Source organism: Ruditapes philippinarum, unplaced genomic scaffold, assembly GCF_026571515.1.
Source record: "Ruditapes philippinarum isolate M1 unplaced genomic scaffold, ASM2657151v2 ctg63_1_1_1_1, whole genome shotgun sequence".
NCBI lineage: Eukaryota > Metazoa > Mollusca > Bivalvia > Venerida > Veneridae > Ruditapes > Ruditapes philippinarum.
The window spans coordinates 378,470-403,927 of record NW_026866221.1 but is presented as its reverse complement, the minus strand read 5'-3'; the positions used below and the strand labels follow the sequence as shown (position 1 = coordinate 403,927).

The 25,458-nt window shown below is 32.5% G+C and overlaps 1 protein-coding gene across 2 annotated transcripts in view; it reads left to right on the top strand.

Annotated features, from left to right (window-relative positions):
- Window positions 1-16,903: 16,903 nt before the first annotated feature.
- The window catches only part of LOC132731792 (centlein-like), a 151,999-nt gene continuing 143,444 nt past the window's right edge, over window positions 16,904-25,458 (top strand). For both annotated transcript variants that reach the window (XM_060718050.1, XM_060718051.1), the window contains exons 1-2: window positions 16,904-16,980; window positions 20,347-20,396. In XM_060718050.1, coding sequence (XP_060574033.1) covers window positions 20,378-20,396 — 19 coding nt within the window. In that variant the 5' untranslated portion in view covers window positions 16,904-16,980; window positions 20,347-20,377. The remainder of the gene's footprint in view (window positions 16,981-20,346; window positions 20,397-25,458) is intronic.

The following is a 25,458-nucleotide window of genomic DNA, read 5'->3' as shown; positions in this document are numbered from 1 at the left end:
TAAAGTTGTAAAAAGATTACTTGAGAGTTCTGGGGCCTCTGCCCATCATGTTATATAATCCTAAGAACAAGTGTATGAAGTTTTAACCAATTCCTTTAACTTGTTCAGGAGATACCCATTTCAACACATAAACTTAACCTAAGTGTGACATGTTGTACATGAAAACAATCAATAGCTCTCCCTTCTTTGAATAGACAAGCTAAAAATCATAAAGCTATATGTACCATTGTAAATAAGCCTCTTTCTTCAATATTTTGTTTTATATTTGATCAATAAATACAATCACTCTTTGACTATTTCAAACACAGCAAATGTATAAACAACTGACGATGCTGATCTGATTCATTATCTATTATCTTCCCCTAATCACTGTGAGTTTGAATCCCAACATGGACTTAGGAGCTATCCAGCTTGCTTATGGAACATCGGTGGTTCTTGGAACATTGGTGGTTCTACTCAGGTGCCAGTTCATGCCTGAAATAATTCAAAGGATATGTATGGCCATGATATTATGTGGTTACATTCCTAAAAAACATTGACATGTTCAAACATGAATAAAAAGTATGTATAACATTACAATGCATGCATCACCTGGTATAACATGACATAATATATTCTAAACAATCTTAAGTTATTTTTGTTATTTTATCTACATTATAACATCTGTTTCACACATTGCCATGATTAATATATAAACCCCGACTCATGTCCGCATGTAGCTTTATTCAAAAGCACTACATGTATCCAATATTTAAATCAAAGCACAGAAGGCGCTGAATTTGTTTGGGTCTCAGAATGTAAGAAAGGTGCAGGTTGTGAGATTATATGTATAGTGCCACCAATGCTTTCCAGCGTTTTAATTGTAGTAAATTGGCTATAAGACTAATTGCAACACTGATATTCAATCCAATGTTTATTTGACTTTAACAATTTGAAAAAAAATGAGTTACCTTTACTGGGATTTGAACTCCAGACCTCTCGCTTCCTAAGCGAGCCCGAAAACCCTTCAGCCACGGTGAATTTATATGTGAACGGGCTGAAGAAAACCATATTATTCTAAATTAGGGCTTGTAACGACTTTAACTGTTGTTTAACACAGATGTAAATAATCCTGGAGCTTACTATAAGCATTTATATTTAAAAAGAATCAAAGGGCTGCAAGTTCTGTGGTATTTTCTGATCTTTGCAATCTAAATCGTACCACGGATTTATATTACAGGGATCGGACACTCCCAGTTAACCCTATATAAATGCTTAAATATCTTGTCGTGCACCCGATAAAGGTACATCGATCGATAATTTATCGGCGCTAAGCGAAAATGCCCGTTCGCAACGGATACCTACTTTACAAAATACCATATAGCTTTTCCATTTATTATCCGATTTTTGAAATTTAAAGTTTATTTTCAAGAAAAATGCTTGTTTAATTCAAATATCTAATTTATTTTTTAAAGATACAGACTATCTGTCTGCAACGACGATTAAGAAATTAACTTGACGAAATCCGCGGTAAATTTACATTTTTTATATAAAAAGCAGATATTTGAAATTTATTATTACGGTAACATAATAAATTCAATTTCAAAATAAAAAAGAAGCCGATGGAAGTTATTCACAGGTGATCAAAGATGCAATATTTAAGATTTATTTGGTTATGTAGTCAAATTAATTGACGCACAATTGTTTTACAGGTAATGTATTGCGGGCTTTACAATTCGCTCAACACTTAAAGTAAATTTATTCATTTTTTTAAATACAAGATATAGAGGATATTCAAGTTTTTTCTATAAATACATGATTTATTTTCATCGAGTGGTATGAAAATAAATATTTCATGAGTGGCGGCAGCCACGAGTGAAATATGGTAATTTTCATGCCACAAGATGAAAATAAATCATGTATTTATAGAAAATCTTGAATTTTCTGTTTATTATAAACATTTTTCTCTTTCTGGACATTAAAATTTGAAAGACTTTCCCTTAAATTTTGAGTACTGGCAGATTTTAAAAGAAAGTAGTCCGGCAAGACACCAGTGAAAATACGGAAAATATGTTTCACTGCAGTGAAAAATAAATTTTTACAGTGAAAATATGGAAAATGAAAATATGCATTTTATTTCATCAATATTTCTCAATATTTCATTTAAAAGTATATAATAAATTGCTGATATTGTCAATACATGTATTGCCATTTTCATAGGATATTTAAATTTTCTTCATCATTTATATCATTATTATTATTTTTTTTGTAAATCTGTTTTCAAATGTCGGTGCAGTGAAGTAGACAATCATTGAAACAGTAAAGTACTCTCGTGTGACTGTCTCGATTCCGGCCTTTTTAATGTCACTCGTATATTTTAATTATTTCACTCGTATATTTTAATTATTCTTTTTATTTGAATGCCTGTAGAAAGATATTTCTGATATTTTTAATGGACGCTAAAAAACAATAACAATCTTTACAGTTTGAGTCAGTATTATGCGAAATAAAAGTAACTGTTGATTATTTTTTACACATCGCTTAAATTTCTTTGGAGTTTAATTACTTTTGCAGGGGGTTAATTACCAGGTAACAAGTGATAATTGAAAAACTTATCATTATCAGGTCACATGTGATAATTTCAACACTCAATCTTTAAAAACAAATAGAAATTGAATGTATATGTTGTATGTGCGCGGTCTTTAACTACAGTCCATGGCATGTGTGGTAAGAAAATGATTCTGAAGAGGATATATATAAATACAATGTAAATCTATTTTCTTTATTAACGTTTATAAATGAAATTGAAAATAAACAACTTAATTTGTAAAGTCCTTGCTTTGAAAAATAATGAAAATAAACATATGACAAATAAATCATTTGACGTGAATTGTGAAGGCTAACTATGAAAAAAATCTGTTTAAAAAAAATATATAAAACAGCTGTTCAGTATGCCATTAAAAGTTTCTTCCTTGCCAATCTAATGAATTCATCTATATATGAACGAATGTCTAGAATGATCTGAAAATATATTTAATACACTAATTAGTAGAATATTTACTATATTTATACTAATATAGAGGTAGATCAAATAAAACATGTACAAATCATTTGGAAATAATTCACAGAAATAAAGATACATTTCAAACATGAATTTCTTTAAAAGTATTTTATCAATCAAGAAACATTTTTTTGCAATGCCACTATTAAACCATGTAAAAAATAATTATCTTAAATCTGAATCGCGGTAATAATCTATGCTTGACGTAAAAGGGCGTCAAAGTGTAGAGAGTATGCCTTAACAATAGGCGAATATTTTTTAAATTAGGTACTTTTTAACTAAGCGTCGCAGCGTTCTATCGGCATATTTTCATATATAAATACTTTAGCTGCACAAAATAATACTGTATCAATACATTCATATGTGTATAATTTTTCACAGAGCTGCAATCACACCACATACTCTGGTGAAAATGTGTCATATTTTACACTCCGAGCGTTCCGCCATCTCATTCTGTCCACCTTTATCCGATTCCGCGCATGCGCGCGACGGGACTTTAAGCTAAACGAAAGTGTCCGATCCTTGTAATATAAATCCGTGATCGTACTGTATATCTGTATGCATTTTCCTGTATAGGTTTATTTTTATGTATTATAATTCATTTTGCAAGGCACCAGAGTTTGATACATACGGAATTCTGCATAACTAGAGTTGCATCAAAAAATCATTTATGTTCATTTTTTACGACAGTCACACTTTATCCTTGCATATCATGGCTACTTCCTTAACAAAAACACTTAAAAAAGAATTTAACAAAAAAAAAAGTTTTCTCGACTGGGATTCAAACTCGAGACCTCTCACTCACTAAGCGAGCGCGTTACCACTGTACCACGGAGAAGTTATATACAAAAAGTCTGAATAATATCAAGTCATTCTAAATTTAGAACTTCCATTGCATTTCGGGTTTGTAATCCTTATTAATTTCGAGGTATTTTGTTCAGGGTAAACCTGTTGTTTAAAATTGAAGTAAATATTTTAGCGAAAATCCTCTCGACAAAACAGTCCGACATGTAGAATCTATATATTCCACTACTCGGTGTGTGTAGTATTCGGTAATAAATAGTATTTTCATTGATAAAATCATATTCATCCGCGTAATTTGTGATTGTGCATTTATTGACAATTCTATAAGCCAACGCTATTGTTTAACTTTAAATGCGTTGTAATTTGTTGGATACTTGTAACAAAATAAAATATTTCTTTCTTTTAAATCGCTAGTTTTAAGCTGTTTTGAGAACTACTTGTTGTTAGGTTTGTCGTAAACTTCTGTGTCAGAGATTGAATGTCCGCTTTGTATTTAGTTATTTTCAATCAGAAAATACAATAAAACAATATTAGAAATCTTCGACCATTCGGGAATTACTTTGCTTGAAAATTGATGCGCCTGTCTTTGACCATCTTTACGCAGTGATCTCCCCTGAATTTTTCGGCTTTAGTGTACATACAAAAGGGAAGTAACTGCTTCAAAAAAGTGGACTACTTTCGGCATTTGCAATTAACAACATTAGACTCTGAAATTTCGCTACCATTATTTGTTTGGTCTGACGACCCAAACAAATAAAAAAATAAAAACCATACATTTTATCTAAATTAATCTCACAGATTACATTTGAGTTCTGTGCAATCAATGTGAGTTTTGTGGATGATAGTTTTTATAAAAGTTGGTTAAAAACCAGTGTTTGATGTCTATTTGTCATACAAAAATCTTTAATTGGTAAAATTCACAAATCTTTGTTCACAAATAAAGCTTGTTTTAGAATAAAACATTTTTTTTTACAAATCCGTGTTAATTTTTTATTTTACAGTATATAATCCAATGTAAGCAGATGTCTTTATATCCTAAAAAAATGTTGAAAAGAGTATTACCAGGTGTAACCACTACATGTATATGTTTGAAAAAAAACAGACAAGAGGAAAAGGGAGTAGCTACCTAAAACAATTAAGAACAGTTACAGCAAAAACAACTCCAATGTCTAAATATAAGGTGCTTTTTGTTACAATGAAAACATATTATAATTTAATACTCTCTACAATACCTGGAGGGGTAAAAGATAAGGGTGTTTAAAACACATACTACTCATGCAGTACCCATCGTTTGTCTGACACAATTAAGTTGTTACCATAATTGCACTTTTTTCATACATTTTAATTGTTAAAACTCTTACAATCACAAATTTTTGCAGATAATAAAATTCACTTTGATGTTTAAAAAAAATTCAACAGCATTCTGTTGGAATGGACATTTTATGTGACTTTAAGTCATATCAGTTCAAGTATTTGGTACATACTAAAGCACCCAATGCTGCAGTTATCACTGTGTACTTCTGCAGAAAAAAAAGAAAAAGGGTGCAACATTTACTGAGGACTAGTTATCTAAGGACTGCTGTTGTTTCCATGAGCACTTTACACTCATTATTTAGTACTAGTTGGTTCCGGGAAGTGATTTGAGAGTGTTTTAATAAGCTTACAGCTTCCAACACATCAAACTAAAACAAATTCATATAAACTAAATAGTGACTCATCAATAAAGTACCATTTAATTTACACTGTGACAGCCAATGCAAGTTTTTACTGTTATATACCCGGTATATATGCATGTATCTTGGCTTTATTGCAAGGGCAACATTGTCGCAAAATACAACTGTCACAAAAGCTTCAGGTCAGAGATGGGGCATAATAGATATGCATATAGGAGATATGCTCTGGGCAATATTTGGATGTTTTATTATCTCTAGTGACCTTGACCTTGCAAATATTAACCTAAATTACACGTGTCACTTTTGTAGTCATGATAGTTCAATCATTTGTGTTACAATCCATCAATAAATGATGACTAAATGGTTCCTGTACACAAACTTTGACCTCTCTATGTGACCTTGACTTTGGTAGCAGGGACCTGGATTATGTGTGCAATACTTAGTTTCACAATGGTAGTTATGATAATGACCATTTGTGTTTAAATTCCTCAATAAGGACTAAATGGTCCAAATACACATTTTCATATTTTTATCTGAACTTTGACCCTGGTGTGTGACCTTGACCTTGGCTGCAGGGACCTAAATTGGTATGTGACACTCCGCCTTACAATGGTGAACCTTTGTGCCAGGGTATGTTGAATCCCTCTATGCATGTAGAAGTTTTGCTCCGGACAAGCGTTTTTTAAAGACCTCTAAGTGTGACCTTGACCATTTGCATTTCAATCCCTCAATAAATGATGACTAAATGGTCCGAAAACATATTTTCATATTTTTATTTGTATTTGATCCCTATGTCGGACATTGACCTTGGCCACAGGGACCTAAATTTTGCATGCCTCACAATGGTGAACATGTGTGTAGTTATATTGAAATCCCTCCATGCATGTAAAAGTTTTGCTTTGGACACAAGTTTTTCAATGACCTCTAAGTGTGACCTTGACCTTTGACCTAGAGACTTGATTGGTGTGCACAACACAGCTTCTCATAGTGGTAAACATTTATATGAAGTTTCATCAAAAATTCTCAATGCATGTAGGAGATATGCTCTGGACCAAATTGGACCCTATCAGCACACCAAGCCGCAATCCTGCCAAGGGGGGGGAGGAACTATAATATGAACCGTTTTTCAAACAGGTATTTCAAAATATAACTGAGCATGCATTTAAGCTTGCCTTAGTAAATTACTCTCAACAGATATAATCTTATATGTATCCTCTTACCACTAGTAACCAAGTGGAACAAGAGCTGGTTGAACTGGGTGATGCTCCCCAAACAGAGTTTCTTGTTAATATCTCTTGCAGTTTCAGTTATGTCCCAGACAAAGTTCAAAGTGTAAAAAAAGGGGCAATGACTCCAAAATTAGCCAAGGCAGAGTTATGGTTCTTATGCATTGCACTTTTACTTAAGGAGATCAATCTACCCTACAAAGTTTGTTGTTGATAGCTCTAGTTCTTTCAGAGTGTTCAAAGTGTAAAAATGAAAAAGGGTAATAACTCCAAAATTATGCAAGGCAGAGTTATTGTTCTTATGCACCCCAATTAAGCTGAATAACATCTATCTACCTAAAAAGTTTCTTGTTGATATCTCTTGTAGTTTCAGAGTTATGTCCCGGACAAAGTTCAAAGTGTAAAAATAAAAAAGCTAGGGCATTAACTATAAAATTAGGCAAGGCAGGGTTATATTCTTATGCACTGAATAACAACTATCTATGTACAAAGTTTCTTGTTGATATCTCTTGTAGTATCATAGACAAGAAAATGCAGACAGACAGAATAAGCCTGGCTAGCTCTCTCTTTGGGAAGCATTAAACTGATAAAAATAATAATTACTGTTGTTTTTTTCTTTTCTTTTTGTTTGTTTGCATGACATGCAAAGGTAATTTTCATTATTAATATTAATCTATTTATTCATGCAGTTCACTTACACTGTCCCAAAGAAATGATTCCCATTTTATACATTGTACTATCATCAAGTCCTGTAAAAAAAACCCACTAAATTTCATATTACTGACAAACATTAGTTTTCATTAATTCTTGAAAGTATTTGAAACTCTCATCCGTAAGTAAACACTTCTTTACCTGTATGTTTCAAGAATTTGGCAGAAAATGTGAACAAATAATGTATCAGTTAGTTTCATAACTTTCTAATTAGTTAACTATAAAATTCTTATATTGGCAACAAGATACTACCATAGCAATTGCTTTATTGTCAGCTTGAAATAGTGTATAATAATTATATATACATGCATACTGTATTCATAATTGAAGAACCCAGCTGTTTGGATTCTTCATTTTAACTATTTGCTTCAAATTTAACTATTATAAATGACTGAGAAATTAAATGTCTTGAGCATTGGCAGTGAAACACATCTATACTTTTATACTGAAGCAAGGCCAACCAGAACATCTTAAGAAAAAGGCCAGAGTTTGAAGCTAGGCCAACCAGAACATCTTAAGAAAAAGGCCAGAGTTTGAAGCTAGGCCAACCAGAACATCTTAAGAAAAAGGCCAGAGTTTGAAGCTAGGCCAACCAGAATATCTTAAGAAAAAGGCCAGAGTTTGAAGCTAGGCCAACCTGAACATCCCAAGAATAAGGCCAGATTTTAAAGCTAGACCAACCCTTAACATTCTCAGAATATGACCAAAGTTTAGAGCTAAGGCAAACTTAATATTTCCAGAATATGATTAAACTTTGAAGTAATGCCAACTTGAACATTCCCAGAATATGGCCATAGTTTGGAGCTATACCAACCTTAACATTCCCAGAATTTAAACAAAGTTTGGAGCTAGGCCAACTTGAACATTCTCAGCATATGACCAAAATTTGGAGCTAGGCCAACTTGAACATTCAAAGAATATGGCCAATGTTAGGAGCTAGACCAACCCTTAACATTCCCAGAATATGACCAAAGTTTGTAGCTAGGCCAATCTTAACATTCCCAGAATATGACCAAAGTTTGTAGCTAAGCCAACTTGAACATTCATAGAATATTGCCAAAGTTTGGAGCTAGGCCAACCTTAACATTCCCAGAAAATGAACAAAGTTTGTAGCTAGGCCAATCTTAATATTCCAAGAATATGACCAAAGTTTGGAGGTAGGCAAACCATAACATTCCTAATATATGGTCAAAGATTGGATCAAAGTTTGGAGCTACAATGTAGGTCAACCTCAACACTTCCAGAATATGACCAAAGTTTGGAGACAGGCTAACCTTTATATTCAGAGAATATTAGTATGACCAAAATTTGGACATAGTTCAAACTTAACATTTTCAAAATATGAATAGAGTTTGTAGCTTGGGCAAACTTTACATTCTCAGAATGTGACCAAAGTTTGGAGCTAGGCCAACCTTAACATTCCCATAATATGACCAAAATTTGAACCTTGGCCAACCTTAACATTCTCAGAATATGGCCAAAGTTTGGAGCTAGGCCAATTTTAACATCCCAAGAATAAGGCAATACAATGTAGTTTGAATCTAAGCCAATCTAAATGTTCTAAGAATAAGGCCCAATTTCAGTTTTAAAATCTAATGTGGAAAGAAATTATTTTTGTAATATTCACCATTATCATCCATTTTCATCATTCTTTCAAATTTAAATATTTTTTTTATAAAATTATATACATGTATTAGCTATAATTGGCTCTAAGTTGTTTTAACCATAACATAACAAGAGGGAAAATATGTCATAAAATACATCAAATAAACCAGTCTATTTTTCACCTGTTCTTGCAAAAACATTGTAAACCAGACAGGTTGTTTTTAAGTGTCAGTTAATTAGTGAGAAGTCTCTGACACCCATGGGAGGCCATAAACCTTTTGTTCAAAGACAGTATAAAAGGACATTTCATGTTCTTGTTGAATAATTAAAGTGAAAGAAAGTCAAGGCAGAACTGAAGAATGGCTTTACTAATTAACATTAATATTTCATGTAAGTAACATAGATAACTGCAAGTCACACGAATTCAATATTGTCAAATTGACAATATCAATGGGTATATCACAGGACTCTTTATTCTCTAGGGCATTTTTTAAGATAACAGCATAATTAAAGATAAGAAGAGGAGATTATGCAGGTTTCGATGCACAATAAAGGTTAATCATTCAGTTATATTGCAAATACTACACAGTCTTCATTTCCAAACACATTTACTCTTACAATGCTGGTGACAACAAATGTTACATAATTATGTGACCAGCAGTCTCTTCATTGTTGCCACCGTAAACTAATCAGTCAATTGAAAATTTTCCCTAAAGATGTTTGAAGAGTTTTGTCCAGTTTCAAAGATGGATAATTTGATTTAAATTATATTTTACAAGGTAAAAAGCCTAAAATTGTGAATGGTAATATTAAAGATACATGTGTATATTCTAAGCATACAATTGAAAATGATGTTAAGGTGATTCTTCACCAAATTGGAGTTAAAAGAATTTAAATCCTTTTCATTATCAGGTTATTTTTCAGAACAAAAATCAATTTAAGGGACTCATATACATTTTTTAAGAAATGTACACTAATTAATGTAGGTCTGGACATGTGTGCAAAATTTCTGAAAATTAACAGTTATGTTGTTTCTGTCTACTATAACTGAAAAATATAAAATTCATATAAAGAAATCAAAGATAAAAAAATTTTGTAACAAGTTTGGAAAGTAAGACAATGCCAAGAAAAATTTGTATTTTAATCAATAAATTAATCTTTTGAAATCACAAATAGATTTTTTTCTCCCATTTTATAAGTCTGTAAGAAATAATGTACAACACAAGGTTGACAGATTCCATTCGCCTTAAATTTACTCATTTTTGCCTCAAAATATATACAGATGATCGGAATTATTGATATATTTATGACTGGGTTTATAATCAACAAGTCTTCCCCATATTGTCAAAGGGCAGGAAATGAAATTCATTATCTCTCTAATAAATGACAAAATGTTATTGAAATGAATTGGAATTGGTTGATAGCTGCAACACAAACTCAAGACGTTCTGTGACAAATGAAACCGTTTCCATAGTTACACTGTATCAATTTCATTTTCTTCCCGACATTGGCTCCACGAGGACAGGCCGGAACAAAAATCATAATTTCGCTGTATGTCAAACTTGGAAGAATGTTATGAATTTTGGTGTCACATTCCACTGGTTATATGAATATTTTCTTTTCTGTAATGCCTCACAAACTTTTATCAATGTTTTTTTACACATTAATCCAATTGTTTCATCTTTAAAATTTATCACTGCTTTGATGGGAAAAATCTTTGATTTAAATGATATTGAAATCATCAAGAAAAATGAATTTGCTTACAATAATGCTTAAAGTTCCTTTAAGAGAATGTTATTAAAGAGATTTTTATTCACTAAAGTATAATTATTGTGCACATCTTTAACTTGAAATAATTTAAAATTCATTGTCTCTTTGAAAGAATAATATGCAAGTGACACAATGGGGAAAGAATGTATGTATCTATATAGAATTATGTAGACTCAGATTGCCAATTATATTAACAACAGGGTCACTAGAAATAGTTGTAAAAAGTTAGCAAACAAACATGTTCAGATCTTAACAAATTATAAAAAAATAAAAACTGCACAGCTACTTTCTTTCATTAAAAAGTCAAGAGATTTTGCGAAACATGTAAGACACCATTATTTACAAGTTGTTTTCTCACCATTTTGGGAACATGACCTCAGCCCTAAAATTTCGATATTTTACATTGTTTTAGACGAGATATTAGGAAAAACTCACCACTTCATGTATACAAAAAAAGCAAAGAAAAAAATTATTTATTTCATTGAACTCCTTTATATTAACATTATTACAAAAATGCATTTTGCTGTGGCATTGTGCACTTATGTCACAAAATGACCAAAAAAAATTATGTTTTGTTCATTAATCCCCCCCCCCCCCCCCCCCGCATACACACATTTTGAGATCCAATTGAAGGTGTCAAAATGAAAAGAAAAAAAAAAAAACTTACTTATTAATCATGCCACAAGGTCTTATATGTTAACTTTGTAAAGAACAGGCCTGTAAACATACCCAGTACCTCAATGCAATGCAATGATTACTATTAGCACATGTACGTTAATCATAAATTACAAACCATTTTTTTTTTGCCATGGTTACAATGACCTTAAATAGGCAGATCAGGTTATGGGGCCCTTGAACTTTGACTACCTGATCTCATAATCAGTAGGTGTCATGAGTACTTTGACTAATCTCAGGACCAAATCATAGGACAGTTGGCCATAACAGCCTCAGGTTATTAGTTGGACAAGCATTTACTATTCAAAGCCATAGTGACATTTGGCCAACTGCCTGATCAACAGGGCACACTTTCTTGTCATGACCAACTTCCACACTTAATATTAGGACTTAGGACAAAATAGGACCAAGATATGGATCTGGATGGATGGACAGTGCCATTGTAATATGGCAACTCTAACAAGATGCAGCTCACGGTCATGACAGCATGTGATGCTGTAACCTTTAATAATTTTCCAATAACATTGGTTTTCCTTTGCACCTCTTGAAGGCTTTAAAGAAGCTGCTTTTGAAAGATTAAATATCAGCTGGTTGGATATCAAAGTGTTTACAGGGTGGTTAAACAAATGTTTTTATTTTTAATATCCATGGACACTTCACCCACTCTGAAATTTGCATATGAACAAGACCTGCAGCAGGCAGGGGCAATGCTCAACTTTTTTACTTTTCCTAAAAGCAAACAAATAAATGGTTTAAACAAATCCACAAAAAAATAAAAGAAAAATAAAGAAGTTTTTTTTTTATATTTTAATTAATGGTTTGTCTGGTCACACTTGTTGTTTGTCCAAATATATATCATTGGCCAAGTTAAAAAATTATATGCAAAATCTGACATTGACAATCAAGGTCATTTAAAGGTCAAGGTTATATCTAAATTCATATGAATCAAAACAATACATAAATATCAAAATTATGACAAGTTAAACCATATTTCAATAATATAACCTTGACGATCAATGTCATTTAAAGCTAAATTTCAAGGTCATTTTAACTGTTTAGAAGGTCTTGTCCAAAAGGTTGTTTGTCCAAGAATGAAAGTAATCCATTGATTAATTACCAAGTTACTACCAATTATAGCAATAATAAGTGAAAATCCATATAAATAACAAAAGTATAGCCAGTTACAGGGAAAAAACAAGAGAATTTCATTAATTTGACCTTGATGGTCAGTCAATTAAAGGTCAAGGTCATATCTTAATTATTCAATATGTTTGTTTGGTAGTAAGTCTTGTTTTGTCCACATAAAGATCAAATCTGTACATAAATAACAAAATTTTGACAATTTACCCAAAATTCAATTAGACCTTGATGGTCAGTCATTTAAAGGTCAAGGTCAATTCAACCATTTAGAAGGTCTTGTCCAAAAGGTTGTTTTGTCCAAGTATGAAGATAATCCATTTATTCATGACCATGTAACAGTCAATTATAGCAATAATCAGTGAAAATTCATATTTTATAATAATAATTTATCCTTCAAGGTCAGGGTCACAATAAGCCAAGGTCAGTTTGATATATATGAAGGTCATGTCCTAATGCTCTGTCTTAATATGAAGTCAATCCATTCAATAACAACAAAGTTATAGCCAGTTACAGCAAAAAATATTAATTTGACCTTCAAAGCCAAGGTCATTTATGAGTGAAAGTCAAGGTCGTCTAATAAACTGGAGGGTCTATCCTAAAAGATTGTTTTGTTTAAGTTTGAAGAGAATCCATTCAAAAATAACAAAGTTATAGCCACTTATAGCAAAAATCAAGCAAAATTAAGACATTTGACCTTGAAGGTCAAAGCCATTTATGAATGGTGGTCAAGTTTAGTCTGGTCTACTTCAAGGGTTGTTGTGACCAAGTATGTAGACAATACACTAAAAACTTATGATCAAAGTTAAAGTTTGGGAGTGGCAACGGGAAAGCCGCCATGGCTGTTACAATAGACACCTCTTGTATTTTTTCTTTGGAAACAAAAAAAAAATAAAAAAATCGATCTTAAAGGCACATTATGCCTCAGAAACAAATAAATGTTTACTTCCTTAGAAAAGGAAAACATTAATTTTTTTATAGTGTTTAAATAATGACTTTGGAGAAATCTTAGATGCTTGTCACATGAAAAAGTAGCGATAAGTCAAAAAAGTAGCAAAATGTAAAAAAAGTACTATTTTGACTTCCATACAAATTACTAATTCTCTATAACTGTACATATTGTCAAAATGCAATGGATGAAAAGGATGGCTCCAGTTATTGGCCATGGAGTAACTTTTTGGGTACTGTAAAAATACACCAAAATTAAAAACAATATGAGAAATAAAATAAAAGCATTTCTGTGGCATAATGGGCCTTTTAAACAAGTTCAGTAGTTATGTTCTGCTACATTATTTTAAGTGAAAGGCATTGCTACTTTAAGTGAAAGGCATCAAAAGTTTCCAGTATTTTAACATTCAGCAATTGATAAAAAATTTAACTTTCATAATATGGTGTTGCTTAAAGGATCAAATCTACATCCATAATATGATGTTGACTATTAAAGGAATAAATCTACATCCATTAAGTTTTAATTGCTACAACAGGCCTGTCGTCATGATTTTGTGATTCATGCGGCCAATTTGGTGGTTTTAGGGGGGTACGGGGGTATGCTCCCCCAGAAATTTTTTTATTCTAGGATCCTCTCAGGAGCGTTTCCCGTGTATTTGGCACAATTCACGCTAGTACATAACATTTTGGCATCTGTCACTGATTTTTAACAAAGATCTATGCGTCGTAAGTTTAAAGAGTAAAAAGTTGACTACCAATTGCATAACTGACAGACAGATGTACATAAAATATGAATAATTAATATTTGACAGATGAAAAATAAACATTAACTGATCAATGCTGTTATAATTCTTCAGTTTTATCTGATAATTATATATTATTAAACAAATACAAGAAATATTACATACAAGAACAGTAGTATGCAGATTGTGTTCACAATGGTTTAAGCTTAATTATCAATTGATCAGAGTCTCATTTTATGTGAATTTTCCAAAACCATATTGCCATTGTTAGTTTTGGAATCAAAAATAATTTTGGTTGATTTGGTTCCGATGGAACTGTGTCACACGTCATGATATCTAAATTATTTTACTTTTTATATTAAACTACTTGCATGTGAACAGCAGTAAAATTTAAAGAATTGTGATCTTATATTTTGTATATACACATAATTATATATAAACGGTAAACTGTCCGAAGCCACGTCAATATCAATTAATGACATTTAAGATAACTTCACACTTTGTAGTACCTGGCCAATTAACAGTATCCAGTTGTTTAGCGTCATGTTTGTATATTAATTACCGTGCCTTCAACTTCAATGAGGTTTCTCAACAACATCCACCAGGTAGACATTGACGTTGAGGGGGTGAAGACTGTACATCGGTGTAGAGTGGCGTGTTCCAACATAAATTTTAAAAACTATGTTACACAATTGTATCACAAATGTTCCATGAAAAACTGAAGTTCCACACTACACCCTAAAAAGGTCTGATGACCAACATGTATTTACACTTTACAAGGTGGATTTGATGCATTCTTTGTAAAAGTAGCCAAAATATCGCCAGATTGAATTCCATCGCCCAAAAAAGATGCATCATTTTCTACTAATATAAGAAGCAATAGTTATTTATTCTAAAATGTACAGGACAAACTTTTCCACACAAATATTTCTCCGATGAAAATCCATGTTGGCAATGTAAACAATAATTCATGGATATCGCCGAAGTTGCACGAGAGCTCGAAAATTGGAGAATAGCGGGAAAACCAGATTATCACAGAGGCGCGCAAAGGATTGTGGGTCTGAATCTGACTATCGAGCTTCCAATCTGTTGTATATTATACCTGTGTAAATATGAATGCTGGTTCACTATTTTCAAGCTTTCGTCTTTCATATTGTAGTCATATTTCATTTTATGTGGAGAAGACGAAATGGCACATTTTTCACATCTAATTCCATTTGCCAAATGTCTGACCATTTTTCAAGTTTACTAAGATCTTCCTGAAGAGCTATGATTACTTATCGGTCGATAAAACACACAATCATCAGCAAATAAACGTATATTTGATGTAATATTATGTCACGGTTCAGAACTGTTCACTAATTAGGGAAGAAAATGTGTAAGTGGCCGAAAAGCTCAGTCGGTAGAGCTAGAACAAGGGCCATAATTCTGTTAAATTTGGTTGCAGCAAAAATTCCTTCCTTTACTTCCATCTACACATTAAGGTTGTTCATCCCTGGAAGTTTAAGCAAAATTTGCCATCCGGTTTAAGAGGAGTTGCGTTCACAAAATTTCTATATGGTATATAGTGAAAAAATCAACAAAGGGCCATAATTCTGTTAAATTTGGTCGCAGCAAAAATTCCTACCTTTACTACCATCTACACATTAAGGTTGTTCATCCCTGGAAGTTTAAGCAAAATTTGCCATCCGGTTTAAGAGGAGTTGCGTTCACAAAATTTCTATATGGTATATAGTGAAAAAATCAAAAAAGGGCCATAATTCTGTTAAATTTGGTTGCAGCAAAAATTCCTTTCTTTACTACCATCTACACATAAAGGTTGTTCATCCCTGGAAGTTTAAGCAAAATCTGCCATCCGGTTTAAGAGGAGTTGCGTTCACAAAATTTCTATATGGTATATAGTGAAAAATTCAACAAAGGGCCATAATTCTGTTAAATTTTCTCGCAGCAAAAATTCCTTCCTTTACTTCCATCTACACATTAAGGTTGTTCATCCCTGGAAGTTTAAGCAAAATCTGCCATCCGGTTTAAGAGGAGTTGCGTTCACAAAATTTCTACATAGTATATAGTGAAAAAATCAACAAAGGGCCATAATTCTGTTAAATTTGGTCGCAGCGAAAATACCATCCTTTACTACCATCTACACATTAAGGTTGTTCATCCCTGGAAGTTTAAGCAAAATCTGCCATCCGGTTTAAGAGGAGTTGCGTTCACAAGATTTCGGGACGGACGGACGGACAAGTGAAACGCTATATGCTCCCACTTTGTGGAGGCATAAAAAAAACTTTTGTGTGTAAAATATTTTATTAATAAAAAAAAAATTATAAAAGTAAGTGATCGTGGTCATGTACATGTATATACCGTCCAAGCCACGCACCGACTGCCTTTAAGTAGGCGCACCAATAAGTGAACCTGGCCATACCGTACGAGAACATGTCAAAATTTCCCGCCAAATGTCATGTTATGTCGTAAAACAATACGGTGACATGCTTTCAGTTATATTTTTTCTAATAATTTACGATCAACAATAGCACAGGATGAAGAACGCATTACAAAACAATATTTATATGACTTAATTATTTGTTTGTTTACATTTTACGACTTACAATCGACACTTTGCGGCAGACCTGGGCTGTTGAAAATTGACGGTACATTTTATTTGATTTCATTAATTTGCAGCATTTAACCCTTGGTTACTTAAATTCCATATGCTATTCGAATATAATTTATTGAATCTTCAAGCTTAATTAATAGAATGTCTCTTCAAAATTGTTTAAATAGTTACTCTGATTGCCACCGACATGTTTGGTCTTGCATTTTGAGATGGGTGGGGTAATTTCAAGATTTCATTTTTATTTACTTTCTTTCATTTTTTTATGTTTTCAATAGTAGAGTCAGATTTTATAATTTTTGAAAAAAAAGAAAGTATTTGTAAAAAAGATATAAAAGGACATCTGGTATTGTTTACCGTTTTCTTAACAGCCCCCATATTTATCCTCGAGTGACCAGTTTCGACGCCCTTAAGGATTGTTTTGTATGCATCTATAAAAACCATGTGATTGTATTGTATAAAATGTTTTAACTTTTTTAAAAATCTCTAACCTTACTGAAATGGGTAAATTTAAGCTGTTTTTAAGCTATTCCTTTTCATGAACAATCCTACTTTCACTTCATCCTGGAGCGGCCATTTTTATTGAGAGTGCCCTAAAACGACGCCATTGATTGGCTAATTTAATTACACAGTCTGTTTGATCTCCTCTGCCGGAAAAATATAGGTTTGAAAATAACACTTTTACTTTCTTTGTCGAACCTGCAAAAACAAAATAATACATTTAGTGGAGCAACTAATTAAAATATGGCAATTAATTCCATCCATATAAGATAAACATATCCAATTAATTTTCAATTAACATTCATTCATCGATTAATAACCGTAAAAAAATCTACAACACGTACAGGTTGCTTTAGGGTGAAAAAATGCGCCAAAAACAACACTTTTGGGTAATTTTACTGCCAAGTGACCCAAGAATAAGGAAATGAGGTCAGCAGACAGTTTTCAAGGAAAACATGACATAGTAAAGTGAGGGTCAAAATTGCATTAGTGAAATCATACAAAAATCTCTTAAGTAAGGTAAAACATGCTAAATCTTACCTTTGGGTGTCTTACTTACTAAATATTGTTACCTAACCAACTAGAGGAATCCTCTTTTACTATAGCGTAGTACAGTAATGACGTAAGCGGCCGCTTATATCAATTATGAGGCAAAATATAAATGGCGTCGAAATAGGGCAGCGTAAAAATGGGTCACTCGACGATATCCTGGTTGTACTATCTACCGGGAGTGTAAGCCTTATTAAGCACACCATCATATAATACAGAAAAAATCTAGGATAAAATAATTATTTTCTGTAGGAGGTACCATTTTTTGATGAAAATGACAATCTATTATCATCCAAAAGAAATTTTAACTATACATCAAAAAGATAGTTCTGTTAATAACCTCATATGAGTGGCAGCCATCTTTGTTTTTAAGTACTTAATACCAGGAATGACTTGTAAGCAATCAATAAAAAGTTAAAAACATATGTAAATGGTCCATTACTGTTAATGATACTAAAGTTCTATTCAATATTTATCAGTTATCACACAGTAAAAGGGTAACAATTAGATAGGCATTTGCATACACATTCAAAATATCATGTTTGGTCCAAATCGTTAGCAATATTACTATTTTTTATACGTAAAACACATTTACGTGAATAGGGTTATTAAAATTTTCTTCAAAAAATGCTATATTTTGTATGAAATTAATGTGAAAAACACTTGCATACAAAAGAAATTCTTTATGTAAGTATTGTTTGTAATATCTGGACATTCCCGGTACAAAGTACCTCCTGGTATAAAGTACCTTGAGGATAAATGTAGAGTGGGTGGACAAACGCTCGGCGTAATATATCCTCGACTAATGTATATGTCCATTTTCAAGACTGATGATATTGTTTTAAACACAGACACTTGGGGTGTGGAGCTCAAAACGCCTTTAAAATCCAAATAAAATATATGAGCCGTGTCACGACAAAACCAACGTAATCGGTTTGCGACCAGCATCCACGCAGCGCAGTCTGATCAGGATCCATGCTGTTCGCTATCAGTTTCTCTACTTGTAATAGGGTTTGTAAACGAACAGCATGGATCCTGATCAGACTGCGCGGATGCGCAGGCTGGTCTTGATCCATGCTGGTCGCAAAGCCATTATGTTGGTTTTGCCGTGACACGGCTCATATATTTGTCAATCCCAGCACATGTACTGATCATATATCAAAAAAAACTTGATATAAGCCGTTTTGAAAAAATTTCATATTTCAACGTCTATAATAATACACAAGATAAAAATGTTTGCCGGAAAAAATCTGCACACCTACCGTCATAATCACCATGTATTGTATTCCATTTCCAATATTTTCACAGAATCCTTTGGCCCATTGACACAGAAGATATAACTCTTCATGATGATGGTCAATTTTAAACTTCAACGTCAATATAAACAACGCAACAGGCGAAATAAACATCAAGATTATCGCCCTTTTACTCCATTTACAAAATCTTTCGACAAATTCAAACGTGGCTGCCCAGCTTTGCCGTATGCAAATAAGCTGCGCTTTGAAGATGAGAACCAGTCGGCTATAGGCGGAGCCATTCAGACATACGTTCGTTCCCATAATTCAAAGCGCAGCGCATTTGCATATTCCCAATTGAAACCTACAATAAAAAGATATTGAAAAAAAATTCTAAAATCTTTGAAAATAAGGGCTTCTTCACTGTAAGAGTGCTTAAATGTTTGAAGATGGCATCCTAGACAGTAATTGCTTGCATCCATTTAATCACTGTAAAATTTCAGTCATGCATTTTCCCCCAATTTTTAACAAAACACCGCTCAAATTCCCAATTCCATGGGTATAGGTCAAGTGCCCAAAATCCTGGGAAAAAATCCATGGTCTGAAGATTTTCAGAGTGATAATGTGGTGACTATAATGCTCTAAATGTTTTATTTGTGGGCATGAAGAATTAATTGTCTAGCAATCAATTACAGAGATGTGATAGTGCATCAAACCTGTCCCCTATGGGGAACTTGATAGGCAAAATTAAATTATTACATTAAAGTGTGGAGAAGTGTAGTGATTATAGATACAGGCCAATTCCAACAGTCTTGCTTTTCGGTTAACCCTTTAAGCAACATGGTTTAGTGTCTATCTTGTAGTGAAGAGGACTAGGGTTCAAATCCTTGCAAGTGTCGAGTATTTTCTAGGTTAAGAATACTTCATTTGAATTTCTGAAGGCCATGGGTATATTTTAATTCATTGATTATTTAATAATATAATAAGCAATGTTCAAACTTCAGTCAATTTGCATTATAAATTACTAATATAATGGAAATATGTCTGGAAACACATTCTCAATTAATATAAAACTACATAGTGTGTTTTCAAAAATACTGAATGTATTTCCATTTCAGAGTAGATGTCATGTGTTAGCAAAGCCTCAGTATGGTATCAATGTCTTCAGGTATGTAGAATAATTAACACAGTCATAAAACTTTACTGATACTAATAAATATATGTCAATTATTTCTATGTATTATCACAATTATAATTTCACTTTACTTTCGTTTACTTTCGAAAATACATGTATATCAAAAACATTTTACTCAAACGAAACACATTTTAAACAAGTTTTTTTTCAAACTTACAAACAAATTTACCGATAAAAATTAATGTAAAACGGTACGAAAACGGTATGGTACAGAAAAAATATTGGATCCAAAATGGCGACAAACGTTCTTGTACTGGCCATTTGATCTGGTAATTTTGGCTATTTGGGGATGAAAATGGGTGGCCGTTGATGGCATTGAGCAGGTGGCCGTCTTATAAGAGACAAATGTATAGTAATTTACATTGGGGATGTCCAGAGATGGCGCACTTAGGCAGGTGGTGCTTTTATAAAGGTGGCTGATTGGGCAGTTTTGACTGTATTAGATTGCATTTTACTGTTTTGATGCATGGTTAGTCTGCGGCTGGTAAATGTATTTCATGCAGGCCTTTTTCCAATTGCTGCTAGTTGTAAGTCTGTAAATTTATTTTTGGACTGCTGTCTTTCCATATTATATAACCCAATAGACTACATTTCAAACCTTGTTCAGTATTCAGATATTCAGAGATGGATTGATTTGCAACATACTGAATTTCTCATAGTATAATTACAAATTTGATATTAAATTACAGAATTGTACATGGATTGAAATTGTGTTGAAGTTACATGGAATTTGATTTACACTGAATAATACATGGAATCTGAATTGCACTGAATTTCACATGGAATTTGAAGCACACTGAATCTCACATGGAATTTTGAATGGAACTGAATTCCTCGTAGCATTTGAATTGTGCTGAATTTCTCATGGCATTTGAATAACCGATAAACAGTTTCCGAACTAGCAGACAACAGTGTATTCTTATTAGTGATGTTCCGATTGTCGCAAGTCGCCGATAATCAGTTACTGTTATGTAAAGCGACAATAATCGATTCAAAAAATTTATTCCGCGACGTCGTCGAAAATGTTTTAAGTTTCAAAGGCAATTAATTCTGACGATAATTTTCTTTTAGAAACACCTCGCCGATCGCAAAAAATCATCTCAGAGACAATTTGAAGTTGAACAGGACTAAAAAGTGATGTAAACAATAGTAATATAATGTGATGTGAATGTAATTATTTGACATCCATTGAAAAATAAAATCTATTTCGTAAAATTATGACTATATAAGGTTAAAACTGTGTTGAATGAAGTTCATGTTACTGAATATAATCAAGTGCCTTAGGAAGAAATGTTACTTCCCTATTTCTTTTTAACGCGACTTTATTCGAAAAGTTATCGATTATGTCCCATCTGACTGAACCGATGATCGATTGGGACAAATTTCATCCGATTTTCAACACTAATTCTTATCAGTTGAGTTAACCGGTTACATATCTCTCAGTATAAATTGTATGTAAAATGGTGTGACAGGCGGTAGGTTTAACAGTTAAATTTAAGTACCTTCGGTGTCAAAAGGCGGAGAATAGTCTGACTACCTATGCTTTACAATTCTCTGGCTTACTGCATACAGCACTTTCAGTGCTTTGATTGAAGTAATTCATTAAAATAGTAGATTGACATCCCAATAAATCAATTTACAGACTTTTTTCATTTTGACTACTATTTTGTATGTTCCAAAGAAAATACCATATGAACTTGAAATTCTATCAAATAACCAATATTAATGATAATATCCAAAAATACACCCTATAATTTATAGTATAAATAAATTTATACCATATAGGGGGGTATATTTTGGATATTAAAGACCTGTATGTTTTGGATATTATCGTTAATATTGATAGAATTTCAAGTTCCTGTGGGAAAACATTTAATATTCTTATCTCTAGCATGCCTACCAAAGTTCATGATGAACAATGTCTTTCCTATGCCCATTCATAAATATTATACAATTCTGGTAAAAACCAATTAACCATTGAAAAGTTTATAAGAATATCTGGTCATCAGATGTCTACTAGTTCATCTTCACTTGCTGCATTTCTTGCTTGGACACCCTTTGATGCTTTGCATCAATGCTTTTCTTGTTTAGGTATTTATTTGATTCATTCATTGACAAAAGAACACTTATAATGATTAATTTGAATATGACCTTGACCTTTAAATGACATTAATGTCCCTACCCACCCATTTTTAACATGTGTTTGACCAATGTCCTACCTAGAAAGCCTAATTAAAAAAATCCCTAAAATTTACTAAAATGAGTGCCTGTTTTCGAAGTTTTCCTGATTTTTTAGCTCACCTGTCACAAAGCGATGGTGAGCTTTTGTGATCGCTTTTGGTCCGGCATCCGTAAACTTTAAACGACATCTGCTCATAAACCGCTAAGCCAATTTCATACAAACTTCACGGAATGTTCCTTTGGTGTTCATCTTTAAAAATTGTTCAAAGAATTTAATTCCATGCAGAATTCTGGTTGCCATGGCAAGCAAAAGAAAAAACTTAAAATATCTTCTTTTAAAAAACCCAAAGAGGTAGCGTAGCGCTTAGATATATTTGGCATGAAACATTTTCTAGTGAGTGTCTATCAAGTTTGTTCAATTAAATGCCCTGGGGTAAAAATTGGCCCCGTCATATTGCTTTTCCTCATATGTATATAGTAAAAACTTTAAAAAATCTACTTTTAAAAAATCCAAAGAGCTAGAGCTTAGATATTTGGCATGAAGATGTCTACCAAGTTTGTTCAAATAAAAGCCCTGAGGTCAAATTGGCCCCGCCCCAGGGGGGGTCATTGATTTTCCTTATATGTATATAGTAAAAACTTAAAAAGCTTATTTTAAAAAACCAAAATAGCTAGAGCTTAGATATTAAACATGAAGCATCTTCTAGTAAGTGTCTACCATGTTTGTTCAAATAAAAACCCTGGGGTCAAAATTGACCTTGCCCCTGGGGCTCATTGATTTCCCTGATATGCACACATCTTTTGGACTTTGCAATAGCAACGATAATGTTATTTCAGATACAAATATGAACTTTGTGAGATTAATATATACAGGCTGAATTATGCACTATAATGATTATAATTTGCTACAAACCTGTTTAAAAGTATGATGGAAATGTCAAAAAGTTTCCCATAAAATTAACACCTTCAAATGTGTAATTTTCTGTGTCCGTTGTAAATCAAACATTATGTTTAACTAAGTTAGTTAACACATAGAAAATATCTGTGGTGATAATAAGTCTACTCTTCTGATTAGGGCAAGTCACACGCTGAGGTGTTTAAGTTGACACTGAGGTGTTAAAGTTGACGAGTCTTGGACAGTCTACAACACTGATTGTCATTGTATCTCCATTTCTTTTTGGTTCTATTTAGCTGGTAGGCAGTGTTAAAGTTTAATTACAAGGATATTTTGTCAGGCTGTTCAGAGATGTACAGCTCTCTGTCAATTATAGATCAATTTTTTCATCAACATTTTTGGCTATTTATATATACATCTTTATTTTTGTTTTTGGTTAAGGAAGTACTTTGATGATTGGATGCCTTATATTTCTTGCATTAGACAGTGAAAGTTAAATTGTTGGAATGTCATATAAAGTAAATGCTTACTTTGTATAACTTAATTTCATTACTAGAATTACAGTTCTGCTGGAATAATATGCATGACACCTTGGACAAAAGTCATTGAATTAAGTTAAACAGCCCTTGAATCCTGTTTTGATTATGACCTTTTGATGTCTACATGTACACTACAGGACTGGTGTTATATTGTTAAACATTGTGTTTTGCATTATTTTTGGAATATTTTTCAGATGGTCAGAAATTACTATTTTATAAGACTTTCTCTGTAACAAAATGAAATTATCTATACAAGGTATCCTCTGCAATTCACCAATTTTTTTTTTTAAATTGTGACATATTTTTCGCGACTCCAATTTTTTTATAATTATTAAAAAACAAAAAGAAGAAATGTTCTGTTTAAGAAGCTTTAGTATAAAGACAGAAAAGAATATGAGTACGTACATTGGTGATGATGCTATTTTTCAGTAAGTGATTCAGAAAAAAGTGCTGCATTGTGTGAATGTCTGCAAGTTTAATTTCTAAAAGCTATTATGACTTTAACCCTTATAAAAAGTAAAAAATTGTCTAGTGACAAGATATGATGTATGTAGATTTTAGAAAATAAAAGTCAGAAAAATATTAGATTTATCATTTTAAAATGCTTTAATTCCATAAAATATTCAGAATAATTGAAGCTGTAGATACCTTGTAAATTTAGTATTTAAAGATGAGAAATTGAAAAATTTCCGACGGTCGGGATGGAGCTTCCTTCTGGTACCCTTCACAGTGGCGGAAAAATAAAATTGGCCATTTGAAAACCCTGTCTATATAAACCTCCAATGTTTCGAGAGAGGTTTGAGCAGGGATTTTTTATGCTTGTTTTATAGCCGAAATTGGGTCATATTCCCAATTGAAAATAGTATATTATTTTCCAAATCCACAGGAAAAAATTCCCAGTTAAAAGTTACAAAATAAAAATATTGAATTACAAATTTTAAAATCTTTGAAAATAAGGGCTTCTTCACTGTTATGATGCTTAAATGTTTGATGATGCCATCCCAGACAGTGATTCTTTGCATTCATTTAATCACTGCAAAATTAAGTCATGCGTTTTTTCCCAATTTTTAACAAAACATCCCTGAAATTCCCAATTCAATGGGTATGGGTCATATTCCCAAAATCCTGGAAAAAAACCCCTGTTGAGGTTTAACATTGTTATGCACAAACTATGTACATGTATATCGCATAGATGGTTGTGTAAGCTCTCAATTGATACAATTACATGTGTAAATCAGTTCAGTCTAGCTTTGACAATAGCTGGATGAACGCTATCTAGCTATCTACTGCTATCTACTTGTGTAAAACTAAAGCTAAAATGGTTGGTAAAAGGTCTCCTTTCACAGTTCTATATCAAGAACTGCTTTATTCTTGGTATACAGGCGAAAGACATACTTAATGAAATGTGTATTTTGAAGGA